This window comes from Melanostigma gelatinosum (assembly GCF_949748355.1).
Source record: "Melanostigma gelatinosum genome assembly, chromosome: 18".
Classification (NCBI taxonomy): domain Eukaryota; kingdom Metazoa; phylum Chordata; class Actinopteri; order Perciformes; family Zoarcidae; genus Melanostigma; species Melanostigma gelatinosum.
This window is the reverse complement of record NC_136651.1, coordinates 2,217,106-2,240,155: the sequence shown is the minus strand read 5'-3', so window position 1 is coordinate 2,240,155 and position 23,050 is coordinate 2,217,106. Positions and strand designations below refer to the sequence as shown.

The 23,050-nt window shown below is 40.9% G+C and overlaps 3 protein-coding genes across 4 annotated transcripts in view; 2 read left to right on the top strand and 1 right to left on the bottom strand.

Moving 5' to 3' along the window:
• The window catches only part of plac8.2 (placenta associated 8, tandem duplicate 2), a gene marked incomplete at both ends in the record, with an annotated part of 3,492 nt that extends 1,332 nt beyond the window's left edge, over positions 1 to 2,160 (top strand). The window contains 2 exons of the mRNA XM_079289350.1: positions 48 to 172; positions 2,056 to 2,160. Of these exons, the coding sequence (XP_079145476.1) occupies positions 48 to 172; positions 2,056 to 2,160 (230 nt within the window). The remainder of the gene's footprint in view (positions 1 to 47; positions 173 to 2,055) is intronic.
• Positions 2,161 to 3,920: 1,760 nt separating this feature from the next.
• On the bottom strand, positions 3,921 to 8,807 carry cops4 (COP9 constitutive photomorphogenic homolog subunit 4 (Arabidopsis)). Of its 2 annotated transcripts, none has more exons than XM_079288976.1 (10): positions 8,709 to 8,807; positions 7,984 to 8,063; positions 7,708 to 7,859; positions 7,484 to 7,587; positions 7,242 to 7,395; positions 6,971 to 7,121; positions 6,695 to 6,865; positions 5,352 to 5,467; positions 5,124 to 5,208; positions 3,921 to 4,566 (listed from the first exon to the last, which is right to left on the bottom strand). In XM_079288976.1, the coding sequence occupies exons 1-10, from the start codon at positions 8,780 to 8,782 to the stop codon at positions 4,433 to 4,435; spliced, it is 1,221 nt and encodes a 406-aa protein (XP_079145102.1). In that variant the 5' UTR covers positions 8,783 to 8,807; the 3' UTR covers positions 3,921 to 4,432. The 2 variants fall into 2 exon arrangements, with proteins under 2 accessions (XP_079145102.1, XP_079145101.1); XM_079288975.1 differs by having other exon boundaries at positions 3,922 to 4,566; positions 5,352 to 5,488.
• Positions 8,808 to 9,997: 1,190 nt separating this feature from the next.
• Positions 9,998 to 22,151, top strand: lin54 (lin-54 DREAM MuvB core complex component). The gene is made up of 14 exons (XM_079288840.1): positions 9,998 to 10,087; positions 11,817 to 12,586; positions 13,722 to 13,833; positions 13,950 to 14,080; positions 15,077 to 15,232; positions 15,781 to 15,982; positions 16,074 to 16,147; positions 16,349 to 16,543; positions 17,248 to 17,339; positions 17,985 to 18,056; positions 18,173 to 18,275; positions 18,362 to 18,499; positions 18,578 to 18,780; positions 19,679 to 22,151. Exons 2-14 carry the CDS (start codon positions 11,837 to 11,839, stop codon positions 19,878 to 19,880), a joined length of 2,430 nt encoding a protein of 809 aa, XP_079144966.1. The 5' UTR covers positions 9,998 to 10,087; positions 11,817 to 11,836; the 3' UTR covers positions 19,881 to 22,151.
• The last annotated feature ends 899 nt before the right edge of the window (positions 22,152 to 23,050 follow it).

Below are 23,050 nucleotides of genomic sequence, written 5' to 3'. Positions count from 1 at the left end.
CTGCATGCAGGATGTAGATGAAGTATGATTATTGTTCTTTCATACAGGCTGCTACGGTCTGATGTGCTACCCGTGTCTCGGCTGCTCCATCGCCAGCGCCATGGACGAGTGCTGCCTGTGTGGTCTGGGCATGCCGATCCGCAGCGTCTACAGGACCAAATACAACATCAACGTAAGTCTGACCGTCCATTTAAACACTGTGCTAAATATAGTATTACTTTTTATTACGTTTTAATGTCATGCACAATATTACTTTTTTATTTTATTTTTTATAAGCCACTGGTGTTAGTATTTATTGTTTTACTCTTATATTGTTATCTATTTTAGTTTATTTTAATTAAATGTATTACTCTTATTGCTATTCTATTTTGCACCAGTGTAAGTACTTTATAATACAGTTATACTGGAGGGAATTCAAAAAGTGTTTTTGTCCTTCTGAATAAAGCTGTAAAGGTTACTTCTGCTTGTGATGCCACGTCACATGCAGTGGTGGAGGAAGTACTCCTTTACTTATGTAAAAGTACTATTATGACAATATTAAAATACTGCATTACAAGTCAAATTCATTCTAAATCCTCCTAAAGTATTATCAGCATAATGTATCAAAAGTATAAATACTCAGACAAATGGACTCTGCAGGTGGAGCATGCTTGAACTACTTTATATACTGTTAAGTACTTTAGTCCGGTGGTTCCCAACCTCAGGGTCAAACCCCTCCAAAAGGTCCCCAGAGACATCTGAGGGGTCCTGAGATGATTAACGGGAGAGTAAATAAAGTGTCTAATACACAAACGTTCCTTGTTATTTAAATGAAGGTAAATCCCTCTTTGACTGGGAAACGTCACAGGGAGCCACACCTGCTCTTTGTATTGGTTTTATAAGCCACAAAGGTCGTTCAGGTTTAATCTTTAACACTGTTGTTAAAGATTAAACCTGAGTAATAAAACTACAACATTGCACTTCCGAGTCTTTTAGAGACGGTTACATTTGGAACGCTTTTAGAGGCCTGAAGAGGAACAGTGATACAGTATTAAAGGGCCAGTGTGGCATATAGGGGGCATTTAAGTATTATATTAATAAGTATGTTTCCTTAAGTGTATAATCAGCTTAAAAATAGTAATAGTTGTGTTTTCGTTACCTTAGAATGAGCCGTTTATATCTACAAACGGAGCCGGCCCCCATGTTTCTACAGTAGCCCAGAACAGACAAACCAAACATTGGTGTTTTCACGTCAGCCATCACAGTTCTCCTTCACGCTCGGCACACGAGAGAAGTTTCAGTTGGTTGTGATCTGCAATCTCACCACTAGATGTCGCCCAATCCCACACACTGGAACTTTAAACTGTGGCGTAAGAGAAAGGAAGCATGTTTAGCTCCACGGATTGGATGGATTTGCATGCTGATGTTAGCATTTAGCTCGAACCACGTTGTGTAAAAGTGCAGCCTCACAGAGTTCCCCTTGGTCCAACATCTTGCGACCAATTAGATTCATCTCACGTCTCCTTTTGGGGGCCCTGACCTCCAGGTTGAGAACCACAGCTGTGACATTAAAAAATAGACAGAAAGAAAAGATTGAATGTATGAAGCTTCATCTAGTTTTATAAATGCCCCAAACATAAACTATGTACTATGAAGCTCATATATTTAGCGACTTGTACAGACTTTGATGCTCTCGAACTGGTTCAACGTCCTCCTGAAAAAAAACATCAGAAAATTACTTGAATTAGCAAAGATTTAAACACTTTTTTGGAGAAATGCATGTAAACTTCTATACATCAGCTTCTATGTGATATTTCTATTTGAGTAGTTTTTTTCTTACTGCTAAGAATTGAAACTTTGATGAATTATGCAATCTTAGTTTTGGTTTTTCTTTTTATATTTTTCATTGTTAAAGTATGACTGTTCTATATCTAATAGAGGTTTCTTCATGAGCCGTTTCAGCTTCTAAACTCTTTTTACAAACGTGTATAATGTGTGCTAATAAATACATAAATAAATATGTGCACGAGATGCCTCACATCCAATCGAAGTTCATGCTCATACGTGTGCTCCCAGGGGTCAATGTGCAATGACTTCATGATAACCTGGTGCTGTCCGTTCTGCGCCACCTGCCAGCTGAAGAGAGACATCGACCGCAGGAAGGAGCAAAATGTTTTCTGATTAAGTAAGAATACACCTCATATATATATATATATTCAGCGTGATGATATCTTCACGGAGGTGCTGACGTTATTTTCTTTTAACGTCTACGTTATTCCTTCTAGATGGAGACCGTGGAGACGCTGTTCTCATAGAAGCCTTTGTTCATTCAGCCCATTCGCTCTGATAAACATGTTTATATGAAGTGGTGTTCTGTATGATTTTTGTCCGTTGACGGTGCCATAAATTGGCTGTCGACTCTAATCCTCTTGAGGTCAATGACATTCAGTTAAACATTAGTGAGTGGAAACCAGAGTGATGATTTACTGCTTGGGTGATATAATAACGTTTATCTGACAGGATGTGGATTCAATGAGTTTAAAGATGTTCTTGAAATCAAATAAACTCTTAATTTGAATTGGTAGAGGTTGTCCTTTGTTTGTTTTCTTTGCTGTTTGTTCACTTGTGTATATTTTACTTCACACCAGCATCTAGTAGATCAAACCTGGTGTTCGCTTTTCTTCTCACTGACACATTTCAACATCTACCCGACGGATTGGCACACAATTGGGCCAGATATTCATCCATCATCTCGCCCAAATTTATATTTGTCCAATAATGGTTTATGAAAAACTAACAAACTCACATTCCCAGCAGCCTCAGCGGTTAGTGCTAATTAGCAAATGTTTGCATGCTAACGACCATTCTACCAGCATGTTAGCATGCTGTCGTTAGCATTTAGCTCAAAGCACCGAAATAGTCTTTTCTCACCGTTTGAGTTGCCGTCTAGCTTGAAGAAAGCTGGAATTATTGAGATGTTATAATAATAATCCAAGTAAAATCGATTTTAGTTTACAAACAATGAACTTTCAATGAGCTTTCTCACAGCAGATATCTGGTGCATCGCAGAACATGAGCGATGGCTGCATTCCATTTAGTTGTGGCACTTTCATGACTCTGGTGTTGTGCATACCGGTTCATCTATACAGCATGCTGGCACTTAATAGACATGGAGCCATAAATAATTAATCAGTTACAACTTTGCTTTTCCAGTAAAGACAAGACTGCAGTGAGAAACTACTTGACATCCAACCAGCGACGCTGCGGCTCTTACATTTGGTATTTAACGTTCTCCTGACGAACGTTCTCCTGACGCACGGAGGCGTTTGTTAACGTGCATCAGGAAGCTGCTACACAGACAACACGTACTAGTGCGATACAGTTAATGCTGGTTTCTGTCTTTAGGGAAACGTGAATAAAATTACATTCGGCTCATTCTGTGTTACATTACAAAAGTGGACTGTATTGTAAATTCTACATGTAATGTTTGATTTACGAAAAATGTTTTGGATCATAATTAAGGACAAATGAAAGTGTGCGCAAAGGAAAATACGTTTGAAGTTCATCTCATCATGTCTGACTTCTCTAGTTCAGTGTATTTGAGCTGCTCAAACCACCAGAAACACTTGTAAAATACAATAATTATGCAATTAAATGTACCAAAAATAATGTAAAAAATGAATGTAGTCATGAATTAACTAATATTTCTGTATTAATTCCCATAGTTATCTACTCTATTTAATTTTCATTAACTTTGACAACTATTTATGCATTTACTTGTCATTTATTTTAAATTAATGTATTCATGCGAATATTTGTTTAACCCAGAAATTATTCACATTGGTGAATTCACATTCACAAATTAGTCACATTTAACAACTGAAGTCATGATTTTGGGAGGTTCTGACCTCCACAGTACTCGTATGAACATTGATTAAAATTGTAAAACATTTGAATGACTTTCTACTGAAATAAAGTAAAATGACTCGACGGCGACGCGGAACGATTTCTTTCCGCTTTTGAATTTAATTCAGAATTTCATACAAGTGGACCGAGAATGTTCGCACATGACGGAGACCCACTTGACAGATATTGCTGCGTCATCATGTTACGTTTAAAAACAGGAGAACGTGTTGGAACGCAAAAGCTGACTCTCCCGTCTTTTTGACCGAATTACATGTCAACTATCTGAACAATCACATCCAAACTTTTAACATGCCAAGTACATAATGTGAGGTCACCTCAACGTTACACAGATCTGACACATTGAGATGCACTGAACTCTTTTCCCCGTGGACAAAAGCAAATACAGACTTTTATGAAAATCCAAACAAGTGACGGGGATACCAGAGGCTTCGTCTTCCCTTACTGGGACTCAAGCGGTGACGTTTCTGACCAGGAAGACAACACTTTGAGATGGGCGGGATCAGTGGAGGGGTTTTGTTTGGGGGGACTACTGGGTCATCTGGGTTTCCATAGCCTGAGCGGCCCACTCCGGAGCAGCCGAACGGATCTTTTCTAGGAGGTTGTTGACCTGGAAACACAGAGACTGGATCTGTTTGTCCCAGGTAGGGAGGGCTTCACGGGCTGCCGGATAAAAGGGATAAATAAAAGGGATCAAATACTTTGGATTTCATGACGTTTTAACAACAAATGTACACGTTTAAAAGCAGGGAAGGAGCGTCAGTCCTGTGTGAAGAGGCTGCACCTCGCTGGACACAGACAACTGGTATAAATATTAATGTAATTCTCTAATGATCTTTCAAGGTACGGTCTATAGTCTGTATCCAGCAGATAGACAATAAATTCAGGTTTACGGTCTTGTATTTGCTTTCCTCTTTGTTACCTTTTTGTCATCTTAGCTCCTCAGTAGCACCGACTCGTATCTATGCTGATTCATTAAAGAAAGTCGATTATATTTTTAAAAAGACAAAAAGGCCTTTTTTTAAGGCGATGATTTTAAGTTTTATTTGAATACAACCAAAGCTTTAAATGTTAAAAGATATTCGGTACAGCCGTACAATATTATGTTTAAATTCCTGTTAATTAAAACTGTCACTTCCAATAAAAGAATGCTGGACTTTGGTGCACAAACACAAACGGGGAAGTTGCCCCTCTGAAGTGTGAGAACACGGTGGACTCACTCTCAAAGTGTACGATGCTGTCGATCTGGTCGATGAAGCCGTTCATGCGTCCTTCAGTGATCATCTGAGACGCTATTTTCTCGGCCTGAAGACAAACAAAGCGAGCAAAACATCCCAGGATGCATTATGGAAAATAAACGACTACACAAATAATATTTGTCAATGAAAAAGGATATTTAATAAGAGCAGAAAATAACATAAACGATATGAATCGTGGGGACGTCCCACCTTTGCTGGGGGGATTTCTAAAAGTGCTCCTAGTTCTTCAAACGTGATGTTGTTGTAGAGTTTGCTAGCGGACAGGAGGTTGTGTTCGATCACAGCTCTGTCGAGGATACTGGAGCCTGTAAGAAAAACCTCACAAGCTGAGGGGTCACATTGAAACATGCGTTGATATCATTCAGCTTGATTTACACTCAACCATGATATCATTGTCTCTGATGTCCATAAAGCTAATCGGACATCAGAGGAAAAATCATCTTAATAACATGCCTGATAATAAACACATTTGAAGTTTTCTTCAGTATCAAAGTAATGCAGTGATAGTTGTGTGTACAGCGATGAGAACATTGCAAACAGGGACTGCGAATAACTAATTCTGCATACTGTTAATGTTGCCAATTCGACAAAATGAAATAAATAGACTTAAAAGAGAAAAGCAGTAACAACAGCACATGTAATTGATTACTAGACCACATCTGATGAGCTCTTGCTCTTCTGATATCTGTCATTTTTTCTGTTGTCATATATAGACTATATATTGGTGTTTCCATCTGTCCGATTAGCCAAAACAATTTCAATTTCATTTCAAAATGAGCTGATTTGAAAACCGAAAATAATAAGGGCAAGCAGCGGGAAAACACCCTCAGAGATCCTCTTTAAAATACAAGGATGTCACTCCGGATGGGATTTAAATTACAAGAGGTTTACTGGAAAACACTCAGTAAATGTGGCGGAAGTGACTACTGGGGAGGATGTAACAAATTAGGGATTAAAATCACTGACGGCACAGGTGCTTGTTAAAATCACCCCACCTTCCCCAGAGACATAAATCCAGTCCCAATATGCTTTAACATTCAACTGAAACTGCAACATGAACAGTTCCAGTTGAACTGTTTCCAGCCCTCTGCTCAGTCCCAGACTGCACCCTACAGGCAGCTACATGTTCTCACAGGTGCATGGTGGGTTTTTAATGAAAAACAGCTGCTGCACTTTAATCACTACGGTTTGTGTAGGCTGGTCAGCAGAGATCGTCACGAAAAGTCAGTAAAATAAGTGTCACAATACTTCATCCTCCGCATTTAAATAATAAAACATGTCACAAACATTTAGCTTCTAAAAGCTCAATCTGTGCACCTAGCGGCAACATTCACTGACAGTATATATGCATCTACAATGAGCTAAACAGCATAAATCATCCTCATTATCATGTGCTTAAATGGTACGTTAAATCCAGTGAAGTACTGTAGTTTCTCTAGACACAGCACACTGGATGGCACTAAAAAGTAATGCATATAAATATAACAGCTATCAGTTGAACAGATGTTGTAAAGCCAAACATCTCCTCTCACCATCCGCTGTGGTGGCTTTCTGGTGAGGCATCAGCATGGCAGCAAACTCCTGCAGCTGGTTTCCTCTGATGATTCGGTCCAGGTACATCTTCTCCAGAATGCCGTAGGCAGCCAGCTGCTGACAGCGCTCATCCTTAAAGAGAGTGGCCAACATACGGGACCGCTGCTGGCCTGAAAGAAAGAAGAAAACTAAATATATCTGGTACGAGACACAAAGTTTGTAATTTAGATAATCTGTGAAACGCGTTAACCTAAGCACATTAGTCTTTGTGGTACCTGCAGAAGCCAGTATGGTGCAGTTTAGGGCATGTTTTAGAGCCTCCAGACGTTCGGTCTCATGGACAATGGACTTATAAGACAGCTCGTTGTATCTTTGTGCAGCTTCAATGAACTTCCTCCTGAAGTCTAGGACTCTGGCATAGCACACCTAAGAAGTAAAACAGCATGAAACACTGATCCAAGCAACTACAGTCACGGTTTACTGCAAAGTCCCTATAATGTTTCATTTAAGCACTGCGTAACAGTAATGCAGACACAACCGGTGTACCTTATAGTGTATCTGCAGCTGTTCATTAGAGGACTCATTCTGAAGCAATGAGGCTCTGTTGATGTAAGCCTCCGCCTGCACTGGATCATCATCCTCTAAGTAGAGACGGGCGATTTTCAGGTACGTATCCAACTTATAGTCAACATTGTACTGCCTAAGGGAGCAAATAAGAGGTATTTAAAGACCTGGACATCTCACAAACATTAAAGTTATCACAATAAATCTGCTAGTAGCTTGCTTACTTCTGTCCCGTTTCCAGAGGAATACCAACTAAAACCTGGGCAGCATTCCTCCAGTCTCCCTCCTTCTCATAAATGGTTGCTAAGTGCTGTCTGATTGAGGCTACCTGAGGACGTGTAAGAACATCATTTAATTATGCATTTCAATAAGAATACCAATGTTTAATTGATGTAATTCTCAACAACAAATACCCGGTAGAGTTACAAGAGAGCGTGAGTGCATTTACCTGTTCCTCGAAGGAGATGACTCTGGGCTGAATCTTCTCCAAGGTGAAGTGGTACACTGCTTTAGCTGTGGCGTCGGGCAGGTTGGGCAGATGTGTGCAGAAATCTGTGAGCAGCTGTCTCGAGATGACAAGACTGACATTTTCATTTACCACTGTAAAAAAAAAAAGAAGAAAAAAGATAGAAATAATGAGGTAAGATATCCTGTTATCATCCAAATGTACCACTGAGCTTGTAGAGAAATGTTGTTGATGTAAAAGAAAACTGGCTCTGCATACTTGCTTCAACAAAGGCCTTCAAGGACTCCAGCTGCTCTGCATCTGTAAACTGAATGGCCTTCTCCAAAATTTGTCGATATCTAGAAAAGATTGTTACAGGTTAGAAACTACAACACTGTTTGTTTGAAGGTCAATGCAAGTGATAAATAGATATTTAACAGACAGATTGTAAAAATGTGATATATAAACACACATTCGTCTAAATAATATATGCTTAAAAGTACATTATTTAGTGCTAGTCTGTTATTAACATAAAATGAAAAGGGACATTTAAAGAACAAACGATTCTGTGAAGCAGAAGTTTTGAGCATTTGTACGTTTCCTGTCAAATTTAAGCCTGTGCAGCTTTTAAAGTTTATACTCTTTTAAAGCTAAGCTGTGCCCAGCACTAGCTAACTGTGTAGCTAACGTTAGTAAACAGTAGCTGCTGGATGCTAATACGATTAAATATAAAAGTAACGTCAGTGTTACACTCGCCGCTTTAATGTCGCTTGAACGTGGTGTTATAAGTTAAATGATAATCTGTAAAATAAAGTGCTTTGACAGACAGCTACAAACAATTAAAGTTTACCTAGCTAGCTGAATGTATAGCTAATGTAGCTGGGTAGCGAACGTTAGCTTAGCTAGCTCCATTGCTAGCTAACATTTACTGCGGCGCTGAGTTTCTAAAGCATATGGCGACTATTACCAAGTAATATGTTCATGTTATAATTGGCGATACGTACTTGGCTGCAAGATCTTTATGAGATCCGGTTGAATTAATCAGCTGTGCAAGCTCCTGCTTCACATCGGTCGCCATTGTCGCCTGTGGAAGTGTCAACAACAGCGGCTTCCTCTGCCAAGAGCGGAGCGAGACTTCCGGTCTGTGTTCGGCAGAGCGACCCCGGTCCTCCAAACAACACCAAGCAACCGGCAGAGACGAAAAAAAAGTAAAAAATAAATAAATAATCAGGTTTTTTTTAAAGATCACAAAAACAAAATTAGAATAATCATTTTTTTTGGGGGGTGGATTTTATTTTTTAAGTGAACTTTTTATTCCTTTCTTTCATATATATATAAAAAAAATCCACCCCCAAAAAAAGAAAAATATTCTGTTATATTCTTGCTGATGGCAAAAAAAACCTGATTATTTATTTTTTACTTTTCTTCCGCCAGCAAAAAAAAATAAAAGATCACAAAAAAATATCCACCCCAAAATAAAAAAGTTTCACCAACATAAAAAATAAAGAAAAAATGCAACATTTTTTGTGCATCCATCTGTAACCATAACACTGACCAGATGTTTCCAGTTGCGATAGAAAGTCGAAATTATGAGTCATAGAAGCAGCTCTTCATATGTTACCCTACATTTTACATTTAAATGGATTGTGAGTACATTGAAGACTTCTTTAAACGTGACTTTACAACAGATGAAATACTTCAATTGCTTGATGTTTCACATGGATTGGACTGAGCAAACGCACCCTTGAATATAATTGTAAGCAAGAAGCAGTGAAGACCTTCAAGAAACAGCAACTGGAAACATCTGTTGTCGTTTTTTTGCTGGCAGAGAAAAAGTAAAAAGCAATAATAATCAACAATCAGTTTGTTTTTCTGCAAGAAAAAAAAATTGTATCTTTTTTTTGGGGGGGGGGGGGTTACATTTTGTATTTTTGGGGGGTGGATTATTTTCTTTTTTTTGTTACCTTTTTTTTTGCTGTGGAAATGGTCTTCCATATTAATAACATGATAGTGAAGTCTTTGTTTTATTTACATTAACTATTTTTTTATTTATTTTTAACATTATTTGTTTATTTATTAAATACTTGTACTTGTATAGTTTATATGAATACTATTATGTGTGGGTTTAGTTAATTCGTATTAACAAAAACTCTATAAAATAATATGATATTTTAAACGGAAAACCAACAAAAATACAATATTGTCGATTAAATTGTGCTGCGCCTTTAAGAATGACGTAGCACGTAACGTAGCACGCGGAGGGCGTGGCCTACTTGTGAAATGTCAGGGAGGAATGGCGCTCGGCGCGGTATTTTGAACAATCGCCTTTTTTCTTTTCCCTCGTTTTAACTGGAAACATTGCCCAGCGTACACAAATCTCCGGGTAAGCGCGACTGTTCGTTGACCCACTCCTACGGTTCTCTTCACCGCGTTCACATCAGAAAGGCTGCAACACTTTTTTAACGATTGTGTTGAATGTTGAGACATAATGTTGTGCTAGCTAGCTAGCTTAGGTGTTAGCACGCTCAGCCAAGTTTGCTAGTACAGTTGTCCCTCATAATGAGGATGATTACGATGGTCACACAGAAATAAAGAGCACATATACATGGATATTCTCTGGTACTGACTTATTACTGAAGTATGCATGCTGACAAAACATTCGGCTTGAATTAACAGACAATTTAAAGACAATATGGGGCTAATATTATGCTTAATAAGTTCCAGATACTCGCTGAAACGCGTATTTAGAGTTGTTTTAAAGCGACTTGTGTCTTTTCCTTCTGGTGTGTGCTGTCAAAACATCACGATATCACACGTTAAGGGTAGCTGCTTTATCCCTTTAGTTGTTTCCATAAACCTCATATTGAATCCGGCGTTTCTCTGTTTTTTTAGAAGCGGATCTTATAAGTTTATTTCGACTTAAATGTAACTTATGACTGATTAGGCCATGCTAACTTTACCAGTATACCCATAAACATACCCTACACATGCCGTTAGGTATATAACCTATATAGGTGTGTGTTAAGTGCATTGTTGGACTTTAAATGTTTTCATCCAGATGGATGTCTCAAGTGACAGGAGGAATTATTGAAAGCTAGCATTGTTTACAGAGTCTGCTTAAAGAGTTTTTTTCTTGCTAGTAGCCCACTGTTACCATCAAGTATATATTTTAGCTTCAATGCATGCTAGCTTTACTGTTTCGTTGTGGGCAAGTGCTTAGAGGAAGTAATATAAATTAGCATTCAGTGCTCAGTGTTAGCCGGAGTGCTAACAGAGTTGATGACGGGGTAAAAATGGCGGATCTTTCGAAATCCAACCCCGGCCTGAAATAGTAACGCAGCCAGCAAATAGCTTGTCGGGGTTTTTTCTTCTTCCTCTCACTCTTTGACCCACCTGGGATCACTTCTGGTTTATTTAAAACAAAACAACCCAGTTTCTTTTGGTAGCTTTCATCCGGCTCACGGGCAGTTAGCTGTGTGTGTGTGTGTGTGTGTTTGTTTGTGGGTAGGGTTTGTGTGTGTGTTTCGGTGGATTATTGTTGAGCAGAGTGCAGCAGGACAAAGATGATGGCTGCGGCCTGGCTAACCCAGCATCAGCTGTCATTCAAAAATATGACTCGTTGATTAAATATCACCTGATTTCTGATTAATTTATATACAGGTACCTGCATAAAGTTATCAAAAATGGGCTTTTTAAATAATGTGAATACTGCTTTCACTGCCTTGCTTGTTTGTTTTTCTTGCAAAGCCTTTTGCAATAGCCATTGTCCAGTTATGCATATTTATTAGTTATGTAGAGCAAATTGAGAACAATACACCAGAAATTGATAACACATTTTCTTTATTTTAAATCTTGTTTATTGCAATTAAATGCATGAACTGTATGTAAAATATACATATTGTCTGTGACACATTGTGTGCATCAGGCACCACAATGCATTTAGGGCAGGAAATGCATATTTCTTCCAAATCTTGTTAAAATAAGTGAATATAAATGTATATATAAATATTTTTTTAAAGCGTCCAGTGTATTTAGCAGCAATTTCTATGTGTTCAGTTGGAAGAAAAAAAAACCGTGACACAATTATTTCATTGATCTCTTGTGATTGACAGAGAGCTGAGACTTTGCAATCATGGATGTGGTGTCGCCAGAGCTCAACAGCCTCCTTCCTGATGAGATCATGGATACTGAGGCCATAGAGGACATCCCTCACCCCCAACCAGGAGGCAGCGCGGTCCAGTCAGAGCCCAGCGATGACACGCCGGTCCCGATGGAAACGGATACGCCCATGGCTTCAGAACACTTGAGCCTCTGTTCAAATGCCACTTCGGCAGAACACACTAAGGCTCTCGCCACCACCACAAACGCCACACTCGGCATCAGCTCTGGGAGTCAGCTTCCTATCTCAATTTCCAGCTCATCATCATGTCTTCTCACCTTCAAACCAGCCATGGATACTTCCGTAGCCACTACCAAAACTACAGATAGTTTGACCAGGACTAGTATCTCTACGAGTGGGTTACAGAGGCTCACGGCTCCGTTTACCATCTCTGCCGCTAACCACCAGATCATTCTCAACAAGGTGGCCTCAGCTCAAGCCACAGAAGCAGCAAGGTCTGCCGGTAACTCGCCCCAGGTCATCAAGCAGGAAGGACAAAAACTTTTGGTTACAACCATAGGAAAGTCGGGGCAACCGATAGTGTTGCAGTTACCACACACAGGCGGCAAGCCGGGCATTTCACAGACTTTAGGAGACAACAAAACTCAAGCGACGCAGTTTAAAGTGGTGACTATTGGTGGGAGGTCGGAGCTGAAGCCGCTGATGGGGAGTGTTGGGAACCAGTTGACTACATTACAGGCCCAGCAGCTGAAGACTGTACAGGTATCATGGATTGTTTCATATTATTGTGCAACATCTAAGCACATTAATGATATTATTTCACAATTTAATATTGGAAGCATTTGATAACTTGCCACCAAATATTACACAGATTGGTGTTTGGAGAAGAGATTAATCAATATATTAATAGTAGTATAGTAAGAGATGAATCAGTGGAGTAATAGTAGTATAGTACTGTGTAACCTCATTGACCAGACTGTCAGTTTAGTAAACAATCAACAACCTTTGTGTTTACGTTTTTTATTGGTGAGGTTATGGCATGATGACATGTAGAGCTTTTCAGAAGATGATAAAATGATGAACACAACATGATCGAAAGTTTATTACATGCGTGCATAAAGCTCTACAAATGGTAAACGGGAGCTGGACAGTAGAGCTCAGAATTATTCAAATAAATATATATATATATTCATATTCATATATATATATTCATATTCAAATTCAAGGCCATCACACTGAATGCACCGCAGGGCGGGAGTCACAGCGTCACTTTCATTGATTGAAAATGAAATGTAACATTCGGGTCAATTTAAGGAATAACTGGTGATGGCAGCAAACACGGCTGGAGAGAGGGAGGGAGGGAGGGAGAGAGGGAGAGACAGACTCCGAGCAATCTGCAAAGCCCAATTTAGTCAGACTTGGTCAGCAGAAGGTCTTTAAATTAAGTTCGTAATGTGTAGATATGTTGATCTTTTGAAGGACATGTTTATGTTGAAATATATATATATATATATATATATATATATATATATACACAGATTTAGGTAAGGTTTTCTAAATGTATGTTCTTGTTAAGTAGAGAAAGTGATGAAGCACAGGTCTGAAACACTGGTGATCAAATGATCCAGTATTTTATTAGGTGAATCAGGTTTTAGTCCGATGTGTGAGTCACTTCAGTCATATCATAAAAATCTGCACAGTTTAAAAAGCGTGTTTGTGTATAAACTTCTACTTAAGCCGTGTGGCGATTACAACCTCATGTTGGCCTACACACTTCAGGAAGATCCCAGATTTAACTACATATCACTTGCAGATGGGGATCGTTTTTGGAATGATAATTCCGCTGATGTTTAGTTGTGAATTAAATGCACATAAATCTTCATGAATATCTTTCCAGATTGCTACGAAAACAGCGGTATCCTCAGCTGCACCAATCAAGTTTATCATCACAAAAACGGTTAACAGCAAAGGTCTCAGTCCTCAGACGTCGATGTCTCCCGTTATTACGGGTGAGTTTATTTGCATTGTGGGATTATTACACACTGACAGCAGTGAAGACTACATACTTTTAAAATTCCATTTCAGCTGCCATTAAGCCACGTTTCCTCAACTCTTGTGCTCGTAGGTCGGGTCCTGACACAGAGTTCCCCGGGGATTCCCTCGAGGACCATCACTCTGTCTGAGCCCCTCAACTCTAACATGCAAAGTATCTCCGGCAAGAAGATTGCTATTTCACCCCTCAAGACTCCCAGCAAGGTAAACTCAACTCGCACATATCCGAGAAGGAGAATCAGAAACGGTTTATTGCCAAATACGTTTGGTGCGAGATAATAAACACAGTATAGGACAGTAGTATATAGGACTTAATTTAAAGATTAAAAAAATATGAAAATGTACTTTTTTAACCATGTAGCAGTTTTTACTGTGTTCTGTCCTGAATATGTTGAAATGTGTTTTCATTGTTTCATGCGTAAATGGGTGTGGCGCTTTTATTTTGACACCCGTAATGAAGTGAGAAGCAGGAAGTTGAGAGCTGTAAACTGCAGGGAGCGTGGTTGCAGCTCTGTGGTATCCCATGTTTAATCCACAGTCATCCTTCATCTGAATTCCTCAGAAAGCAATGGCTGTAAGTGTTTTATGTTCATGTGTTGACTGAGTAACAATGGTGACTTTTGTTAAGTAAATGAACATAAGGCTGTTTATATTTACATTACATTACAGTCATTTAGCAGAAGCTTTTATCCAAAGCGACTTACAATTCAGAGTCTCACATTTCTACACCGTAGGCACAGCTACGGGAGCAATTTTGGGGTTAAGTGTCTTGCTCAAGGACACATCGACATGAGACTAGCGGAGCCAGAGCCGGGGATCGAACCGCTGACCCTCTGATTGAAAGACGGCCCTGCTCTCCACTTAGCCACAGTCGCCAGTATTGATCAGTCATTCATATTGCATTCAATTAAGATGTTTTGTATTTTCTTTTCTAGTTTCACTCTGATTCAATGTTGTCAACCTGATTTAAGATGTTCAAAATCAACAAAGGAGCAAGCGCGCTCGCATTCCTGGCTCTTGAAAAGGAGTTTGGCTGGCTGTCTATCTATGTTAACACTTCGGAAGTGTGTGTGTGTGTGTGTGTGTGTGTGTGTGTGTGTGTGTGTGTACGTGTACGTGTATATATATATATATATATACGGTATGTGTTTGATCTGCTCAGTAGTAAGACGGATCATCTGCTCTCTCCTTGTCCGTCAGGTGACGGTGGTATCCGTGGCTTCCCCGACATCCAACGCCTCTCAGAAGTCGATAGTGCTGCCCGTCAATGTAGCACTCGGCCAGCAGATCCTCACAGTCCAGCAGTCCACATCTGGATCTCCAGTCAAGCTGGCCACCGGCCAAACCACCACACAGGTAAGATCAGAGCTGCTCGCTGTTTATTGTCGGCTGGATTTGAAACGGATGACGGTGAAGTGCAGTTAATCGTTTGTCAAAATAACTGCAGAAAATGTAACTATTTATTGGCTTATAGTTTTGGCTCCACTTGTAGGTTTACACTGTATATAATGTAGTGTGGCACACTAATGCATTTAGCGATACAGATTGCAAATGAAAGCAGCATAATCAAAGAGTCGCAAGAAAAAAAAGAAAGCGAGATAATCTGTTTGTTTGTTCATTGAAATTGCCTCCGTGATAAGGATGTACCGTTGCACCCGTTTACAGAGCATAACCTATATTATGTACAATCTAACATCTCCAAAGTTATTCTTTTGTATTTAGACTTGTGTTAAAAATGGATGTAGTTTCTCTCGTCCTTAATTAATCATGAAAGACCGTGTGGAACGTTTGGTTGTACAGGACTTGGATCACTTGTAGTGGCTTCTATTAAAGGACTTTGACATGTTAAGATTTAACTTGAAGTTTCAGTCATTCTGATTTAAAGCTCTGTCAAACATTTTCAGAATATTAAATCGGTGCAGTCTGTGACCCTGGGAGGAGTCGGCGGCTCCCAGTTCAAGGCCATCATCCCGCTGGCCACCCAGTCGAATGTGCAGCAGATTCAGGTCCCGGGTAGCAGGTTCCACTACGTCCGCCTCGTCACTACAACCACAGCGAGCAGCTCGGGACACCCCAGCGGTCCCAGCACCAGCTCCATACAGACGGGTGAGCTTTTGATGGTTTTATTCTGGTAGCAATAGATGGATAGTCGTGGAAGCTCTTCTGCTGCAACTTAACGTGCCTTAATGTCCCACAGCGAAACCCATGGTGGTCAGTGCAGGAGCAGTCAGGATGTCTGTCCCCATCATCCCAGCACAGACCGTCAAACAGGTAACGTAGCTTTACTACGTTCTGCATGACTCGCACCAGAGTGGATTTCACCGCGCACACAAAGTGTCTCAATGCAGGAATCAGGAAATCACAGATTCTTCAATTCTCATGGTTATTAAACCATGACTTGTATAACCGCAGTGATGACCAAATCGGTTAATCCCGACATCCCTAATAGCGATCTTAATGTATTTCCTGTAGATGGCGCCGAAGCCCTTAACATCCGCCACGGTGGTCACCACCACTCAGACCCAGCAACGCCTCATCATGCCTGCAACCCCACTACCGCAGATCCAGCCCAACTTCACCAACCTCCCCCCAGGCACCGTTCTGGCTCCGGCTCCGGGAGGCGGGAACGTGGGCTACGCAGTCGTGCCAGCACAATACGTCACTCAGGTAAGTAAGGGATGCCCCCCCCCCCCCCTCGCGAAACCCGGGTCTAAACGGGAACCGGTTCTAAAGTGGTACGGTCCGGAGTCACCGGCTCTGCTGTCGGTACTTTATTAGTTCTGGAGTGAGATGTCACGGCTCAGTACAGCGTGAGACTCTCATCATGATCAGAGAGAAGAACACAATGTAGAACTCTGGTCGTCTTAAACACAATAGAACCCTCACAAGTAAGTTCATCACAACATGTGACCAACAAGCAGAACATCCGTCTGTTTGTGGGGCAGCCGTCAGGTAACGGGAGTGATGTCATACGCTAGTGATGTCATACGGAGTCTGATCACAAGAACACGATCATCGATGAAAGAATCACTGAGATCGATGTTCAGCTGCGAATGTGTTTTAAAGGTTTCTGAACTTCTCGTGTTGCTGCTCAAGAAAGACTATTTGTTTACATAGAAGAAGAATAAATAAATGTTGATTATCTTCTTAATTATTTGTTTTTGTTTTTTCTCACAAAATAATCAAAAATAACCGATAAGAGTATCGATAAGGAACCGAACCGATAAGCAGTATTGATAAGAGTACTAGTATCGATAGAATCCTAAGGACACACGTCCCGACAGGTTAGTGGTGTGTTTGTGTGTTCTCTTAATTCACTGCTCTTTGATATTCATGCTTTGAGTGTTTTCTGTTATCTTTCTCGTCTGTAGCTCCAGCAGACGCCATTCGTGACCCTCGCCAGCAGCTCTGGTTTCCCGGCGTCCACTGGTGTCCAGACTCAGGCCAGACTGCCACTCAATGGGTAATGAAGGCAGTTCATTTAGTATTTTTTATTATTTCATGGGGGACAGACCAACTTAACCATTTGTCTTTGAAACATTTTACTTTAATGTACGAAAAGAGCTAAAGAGCTAAAATTGTGGCTTGATGGAAAAAAATCTTGCCTTTTAACTTGTAATGCAAATAATGAAAGGACTTTTAACTGGTTATAGAACATGGGACTTCTATATGATCCGCACAAGTAAAAGAGAAGATTGGCTGCTCTTAACGCCCGTCATCGGGTCCGATTCCCCGTGACGTCAGACGAAACAATTTATGGCTGAAAGGAGAGACGGTCTGACCTTCTGGCTGTCTGACGCTCGTGTAGCTGCTGATCTTTACGACACGAGGCGGTGCTGCTTGTGGAAACACTACCGCTTCTGTCCACAGGGGTCGCCAAAATCAACACAAATGAAAGCTCCTTGTAGTTTCCTTTATGATGCAGGGTATCTGGTTCGGATACCCCCCCCCCCCTGTCAATTTAACGCTCACTCTGACATCACCCTTAAAATACAAGATTGTACCATTGAAAAATGTAAATTGAGGACCTTTCTGAACTTTACTAATTGATTGGTTGAACGTGCTTTGATTTAATTTTAATCTAAGTAATATATTTATTGGCTCACAGCTTGTCAACAGCAGAAACAACCTCAAGACCGAGGAAACCGTGCAACTGCACCAAGTCACAGTGTCTCAAACTGTAAGTATGACTGATTTAGACCTGTTTAACATGTAGTATTATTATTATTATTATGTCAGTGAGGAGCAGTGAGACGGGAGCTGCTAACTCCCTCTCTTACGTCTTTCTTCCCGTAGATACTGTGACTGCTTTGCAAATGGAGAGTTCTGCAATAACTGTAACTGCAATAACTGCTTCAATAACCTGGAACATGAAACGGAGCGTCTGAAAGCAATAAAGGTGAGGTCGCAGGTCTGTGAGACGTGTTGTTGGAGCTGCTTTCTCTCACTCGGATGAGTCTTAAGTTTGGAAATGTATTTTCACAGACGTGCCTGGACCGAAACCCAGAGGCCTTCAAACCCAAAATTGGTAAAGGCAAAGAGGGAGAGTCCGACCGCCGACACAGCAAAGGCTGCAACTGCAAACGATCGGGCTGCCTGAAGAACTACTGCGAGTGTTACGAGGTGGGTTCTCCCTCGCTGCATCGCTGTTAGCAGGAGACCTTTTTTACCGTTATTTACATTTGTGTATTTCCTCCGAAGGCGAAGATCATGTGCTCGTCCATCTGCAAGTGCATCGGCTGTAAGAACTTCGAGGAGAGCCCGGAGAGGAAGACCCTCATGCACTTGGCCGACGCGGCAGAAGTGAGGGTGCTACAGCAGACTGCAGCCAAGACCAAGCTGTCGTCACAGATCTCAGACCTGCTCATGAGGACGACGCCCGTTATCTCAAGCGGAGGCGGGAAGTACGTCAATACAAAGACAATAAGTTACAGGAGCACTTGAGGACTACTCATTTGCATTATTACAAGGATGATACATTGAAGTTAGTTTGATGGAATGCAGAGTTAAGTCTGGAAATGTGACGTTAAAGAGATAAAGAGAACCAAACAACAGTCTTTGTAGAATGTCTTATCTCATACTTCACAGAATCTTAATCCTAAGTGTTATCAGGCAGCGTGTCCGCCCTCGTCATGTTCTTTAAAGATCCCTCACAAGTGAATGCAACAAGTCACGGGCTGCTTGTCGATCCGTTGTTTACCTTTCTGAGTTTGGTTTCCTGGACTTTTCTGATTCCCACCACCATGCATATGTGGCCCTTCAACAGTGAAGTCTTGGACTGAGGGGCCCCTCTAGTGACGCCAACATCAGCTTGTCCGTCGTCTCTACTCGATTCTGCTCAGACGTCTGAATCTCACAGATGAGACGGTTTGATGTTTGCTGTCCTATTTATTTTATGTTGACTTTCACAAACAGGATTTTACAAAGAAGGCTAACTCGGTTTTAGACGCTCTAGAAAACATCTACATATGAGTAAATGTTTTGCTGCCAAATGAAGCATTTAATACTTGACTTCTTTCTTTGTATAAAGGCGATAAAATAGTCCATGAATATGAGATATGGGTTTACAGTTTGTCCTCGACATGGTGGCTTTTTGCCGGTTACACTCGTCTTCTTCACGTTTCATTTTGTTTTGACGCTCTCCTGTTTTCCGCGTTGACCATAAACCCCTTTGTTGGTGCTCGTAGCTCGGTGCCCCTCGGGACAATAAACAAAGCTTTACTGTCGAGCCCTAATAAGCTGATGACATGAAGGATGGTGTGTTTCCTAACGAAAGGCTCTGTTCACCTTTTGGCCCCGCAGGTTGCCGTACACGTTTGTAACGAAGGAGGTGCTGGAGGCGACGTGCGAGTGTCTGCTGGAGCAGGCCAAAAAGGCCGAACAGACTCACCAGCCTCAGGTGGAGGCGGAGAGGATGATCCTGGAGGAGTTCGGACACTGCCTTATGAGGATAATCAGCTCCGCGGGGAAAGCCAAAGCCGACTGCGCCTCCATCAACTGCTAGGCCGGGCGCTCTGGCGATCTCCACTCACTAACTCTCTGTCTCCGGACCCCTGGGGTCTCTGTCCTGCAGGGAAACGGCTCGTCCCTCTCCTCCAAAAAGGCGGAACAATGGCCTGAAAGTAGTTTTCCCGGCCTCGGGACAAGCCGAGGCCGGCTGGAATAATAAACATGGAGCAGGTGTTTGCTAAATGAAGGACAAACGGACAGAGCTCATCGCCTCTGATGGACCTTCATCGCTGTTCTCCGACTTCATCGTCTGGCTGTGATGGACAGAAACGAGCGAGCAAGGTAGCGCTGAACAGGGATTCCTCTTCACTTTATTTCCCCACAGGGCTCTTTTTAAATCTGTTTGTGTTCTTCCATTTGATTCTATTTTCTTTTACCCCCCCCTGTAAGTTGTATGTAATCATTTGTGCTTAAAGTAGGCAAACATGATCTTTTGATATTTATTTTGACATGTTTCAATGTGTGGATTATACTGCTGGAAACTGTTTATTATTAACTGAGGCTAGGCTAAATTTCTTTCACTGAAAATGAGTAGAAATGCACACAATGCATTATTCACACGCAGCACTGCTCACTGTAGTTGGCACACGGGTGGATCGGCGGAGGTACTTGTTTCTTCTGGTGCTGCTTTCAGTCACATGCTTGCTGTACATTAAAGACACAATGACTGGGAAACACAAAGATGACCGGTCTGACTCTGGCTGATGTTCCTGACTGGAGGTGAAGCAGCTTAATGTGTCACAGAGCAGATCACAGACGTCACGGGGCCACAAAGGAGGCGCAAACTGACGTTTCACAGCAGGAAAAGCACAGCAGGGATTTGTGTTCTTTTACGTGTTCGAAGGTCTTGGTGTTGGGTGTGCTGGCTCACTGGTGTGACTTAAAGGCGCCGCTATACAACAACAGAACATCTCTGTAATCTGACGTTCACACGACTTGGAGGTGACGAGGGAGCAACTATTTCTGTCACTTTTCATGTCAAATTCATGAGCACATGTGCACTGTTATTCTCCAGATGTTAATGTTGTGTCTGCGCTCTCGGTGGCTGCCGGCTCTTCACTCCAGTTCACGACAACTAAAAACCTTGTAAAAGGAAATCTTACCGGGAAACTAAAAGCCCCCAAAAACCTATTTTATCACTGAGCTTTCTTACTGCGGGTGACGGGTCCTACATGAACTGTTTAGGTTATTTCAAATGACAAATTAAGTCGTTTTTTGTCTTTGTTCTTCTCACAGGTTTGAAGTAGGTACGTTTTGGATTGTTAAACTCTTAAATGGTGAAGTTTGGAATAAAACAAACATGCACTTTGTGTTAAATACTAGGTATTAAGTAGTGAAGATTACATTTTTAATACTCGATCACTCTGAAACGTGACTTGATTTCTTCCGTGTTTCTCGCCAACATTAAATATTTCTGACCACAAAAGCAACAAATTGACGAGTTTACAGTTAAAGATGTTTTAGTTGATCCACTGATGAGCAATTCATTGTTTTGTCTTTTTTCCTGCAAAAGTTGAAGCTTCTCAGATTTGCTGACATGCTGCTTATTGCAGTCTGAAGAATCTTTGGGCTTTTACTTCGCTATAACAAGCGAGTCAGTTACATCATTCTATGATTTATGAATAATAGCGTCATCTTTCACTGTCTCACTTCAAACCAGTGAGGAGAGAAGCTCGGACACAAATGCAAAAGATGGTGATTTCACGTTGAACTTTTCCTCGTAGGAAGAAGCTGATTGAGGACACAAGTGTTCAGGATTTTTTATATAACTTTAAACAGAACTGAGTCATTGTTAATGTTCTTTGTATCTGTGCTTTTCCTTCTGTGAAGCTTCAGAGCAGCTGCTGTGGAACATGTCTGTTCAGAGTCACTGAAAGTCTCATGCTTCTTGTTGGGAACCATTGTGACTCTAAAACGTCCAAAAGTATGCAAAACATGACCGAGGCAGAAGAGCATTCTGGGTAGGACGATATGATTTTTCTTTCTGTCTGCAAATGTCACATGTGGGTTTGTTTGCACCGTTTGTGCCCGAGACAAACTCATTGAACTCTCATTAAATTTTACTGGAATATGTAAAAGAATGATAATATAAAAGGCACAACTGCCCCATTAAGTCCCTGTTTTTTATAATTATGTAATGTTCACCCACGTTAGTTTACACAAATTAATTTATATTGACTGCTCCTGATAGTACTGATATGAACCAACCATGCCAGCTCTTCAGCCAGACGTTCACGAAAACGTGCGTCGGATGAAACGTTGCCCATCCTCCTATCCTGACGTTTGAACAGTAATTAAACTATATCATTGTTTTAAGCTGAAACTATGTCTGTTTGCCTTAATTTAATGTCGTTTATTAATTGATTTAACAATGAAGTGAAGAAGCGAGCTGGTGGTTAGCATGTAGCAGCTGGTTTTAGCTCTATCTATATATATATATATATATATATATATATATAATGTTATATATATATATAATGTATTATATATAATGTATATATAATGTTATATATATATATAGAGAGAGCTATAGAGAGCGCGAGAGAGCGCGCGAGAGAGGCACACCCCAACCAGTAGGTGGCGGTAATGAACTTAGGGAGCCAAAACGTCCATTAAACCAGAAGACGAAGAAGTTAGAGAATGCTCCTTCTGGCGGGGAGCAGTAGCAGTCGGAGGTCCTCTGCGAGTGTGTTAGCGAAAGGAACATTTATATTCCGCTTACATGTGTAAATGTTTTTTTTGCATTAATCATTTCACTCGAGTTGTTTTCTCTTCTGAGCTCGACTTTTTTTAACGAGTGTTCGCTCGTTGACGTCAACTGAAATTGTATCTGCATCGGGGGGGGGGGGGGGGGGGGTCCCTGTTTGTATACTAACGTTAGGTAAGTAAATAACTTTATAAATCTGTTATTACTCTGTTATTGGTGATGACGTGGTGTACAACGGCACAATTAGCCCGCTTAACACACCGCCGCCAGAGCACATGGTCTGGAAAAAAAGGCGGCGTTTTCCAGAGAGATGCGTCACACCAAACTCTAATTTAAAATGTAGTTGAAGTGTGAAATTGCTGAATGAACAAGATTCATAAGTCAATGCAATAAAACTCAAACATATTCTGAAGCTAAAGCATCAACGCTTTAATTCCGCATACATCCTCTCATCCCAA

Bases quoted from the DNA above. Each gene is read 5' to 3' on its own strand.
- cops4 (XM_079288975.1), bottom strand. From the start codon at position 8,782: ATGGCGACCGATGTGAAGCAGGAGCTTGCACAGCTGATTAATTCAACC. The intron at 7,860-7,983 runs GTATGCAGAGCC...TTTTTTTTACAG, and splicing joins GAAGGCCTTTGTTGAAGCAA to TGGTAAATGAAAATGTCAGT. The intron at 4,567-5,123 runs GTGAGTCCACCG...TTTATCCGGCAG, and splicing joins CAGCATCGTACACTTTGAGA to CCCGTGAAGCCCTCCCTACC.
- lin54 (XM_079288840.1), top strand. From the start codon at position 11,837: ATGGATGTGGTGTCGCCAGAGCTCAACAGCCTCCTTCCTGATGAGATC. The intron at 16,544-17,247 runs GTAAGTAAGGGA...TCTCGTCTGTAG, and splicing joins CAGCACAATACGTCACTCAG to CTCCAGCAGACGCCATTCGT. The intron at 18,500-18,577 runs GTGGGTTCTCCC...TTTCCTCCGAAG, and splicing joins ACTACTGCGAGTGTTACGAG to GCGAAGATCATGTGCTCGTC.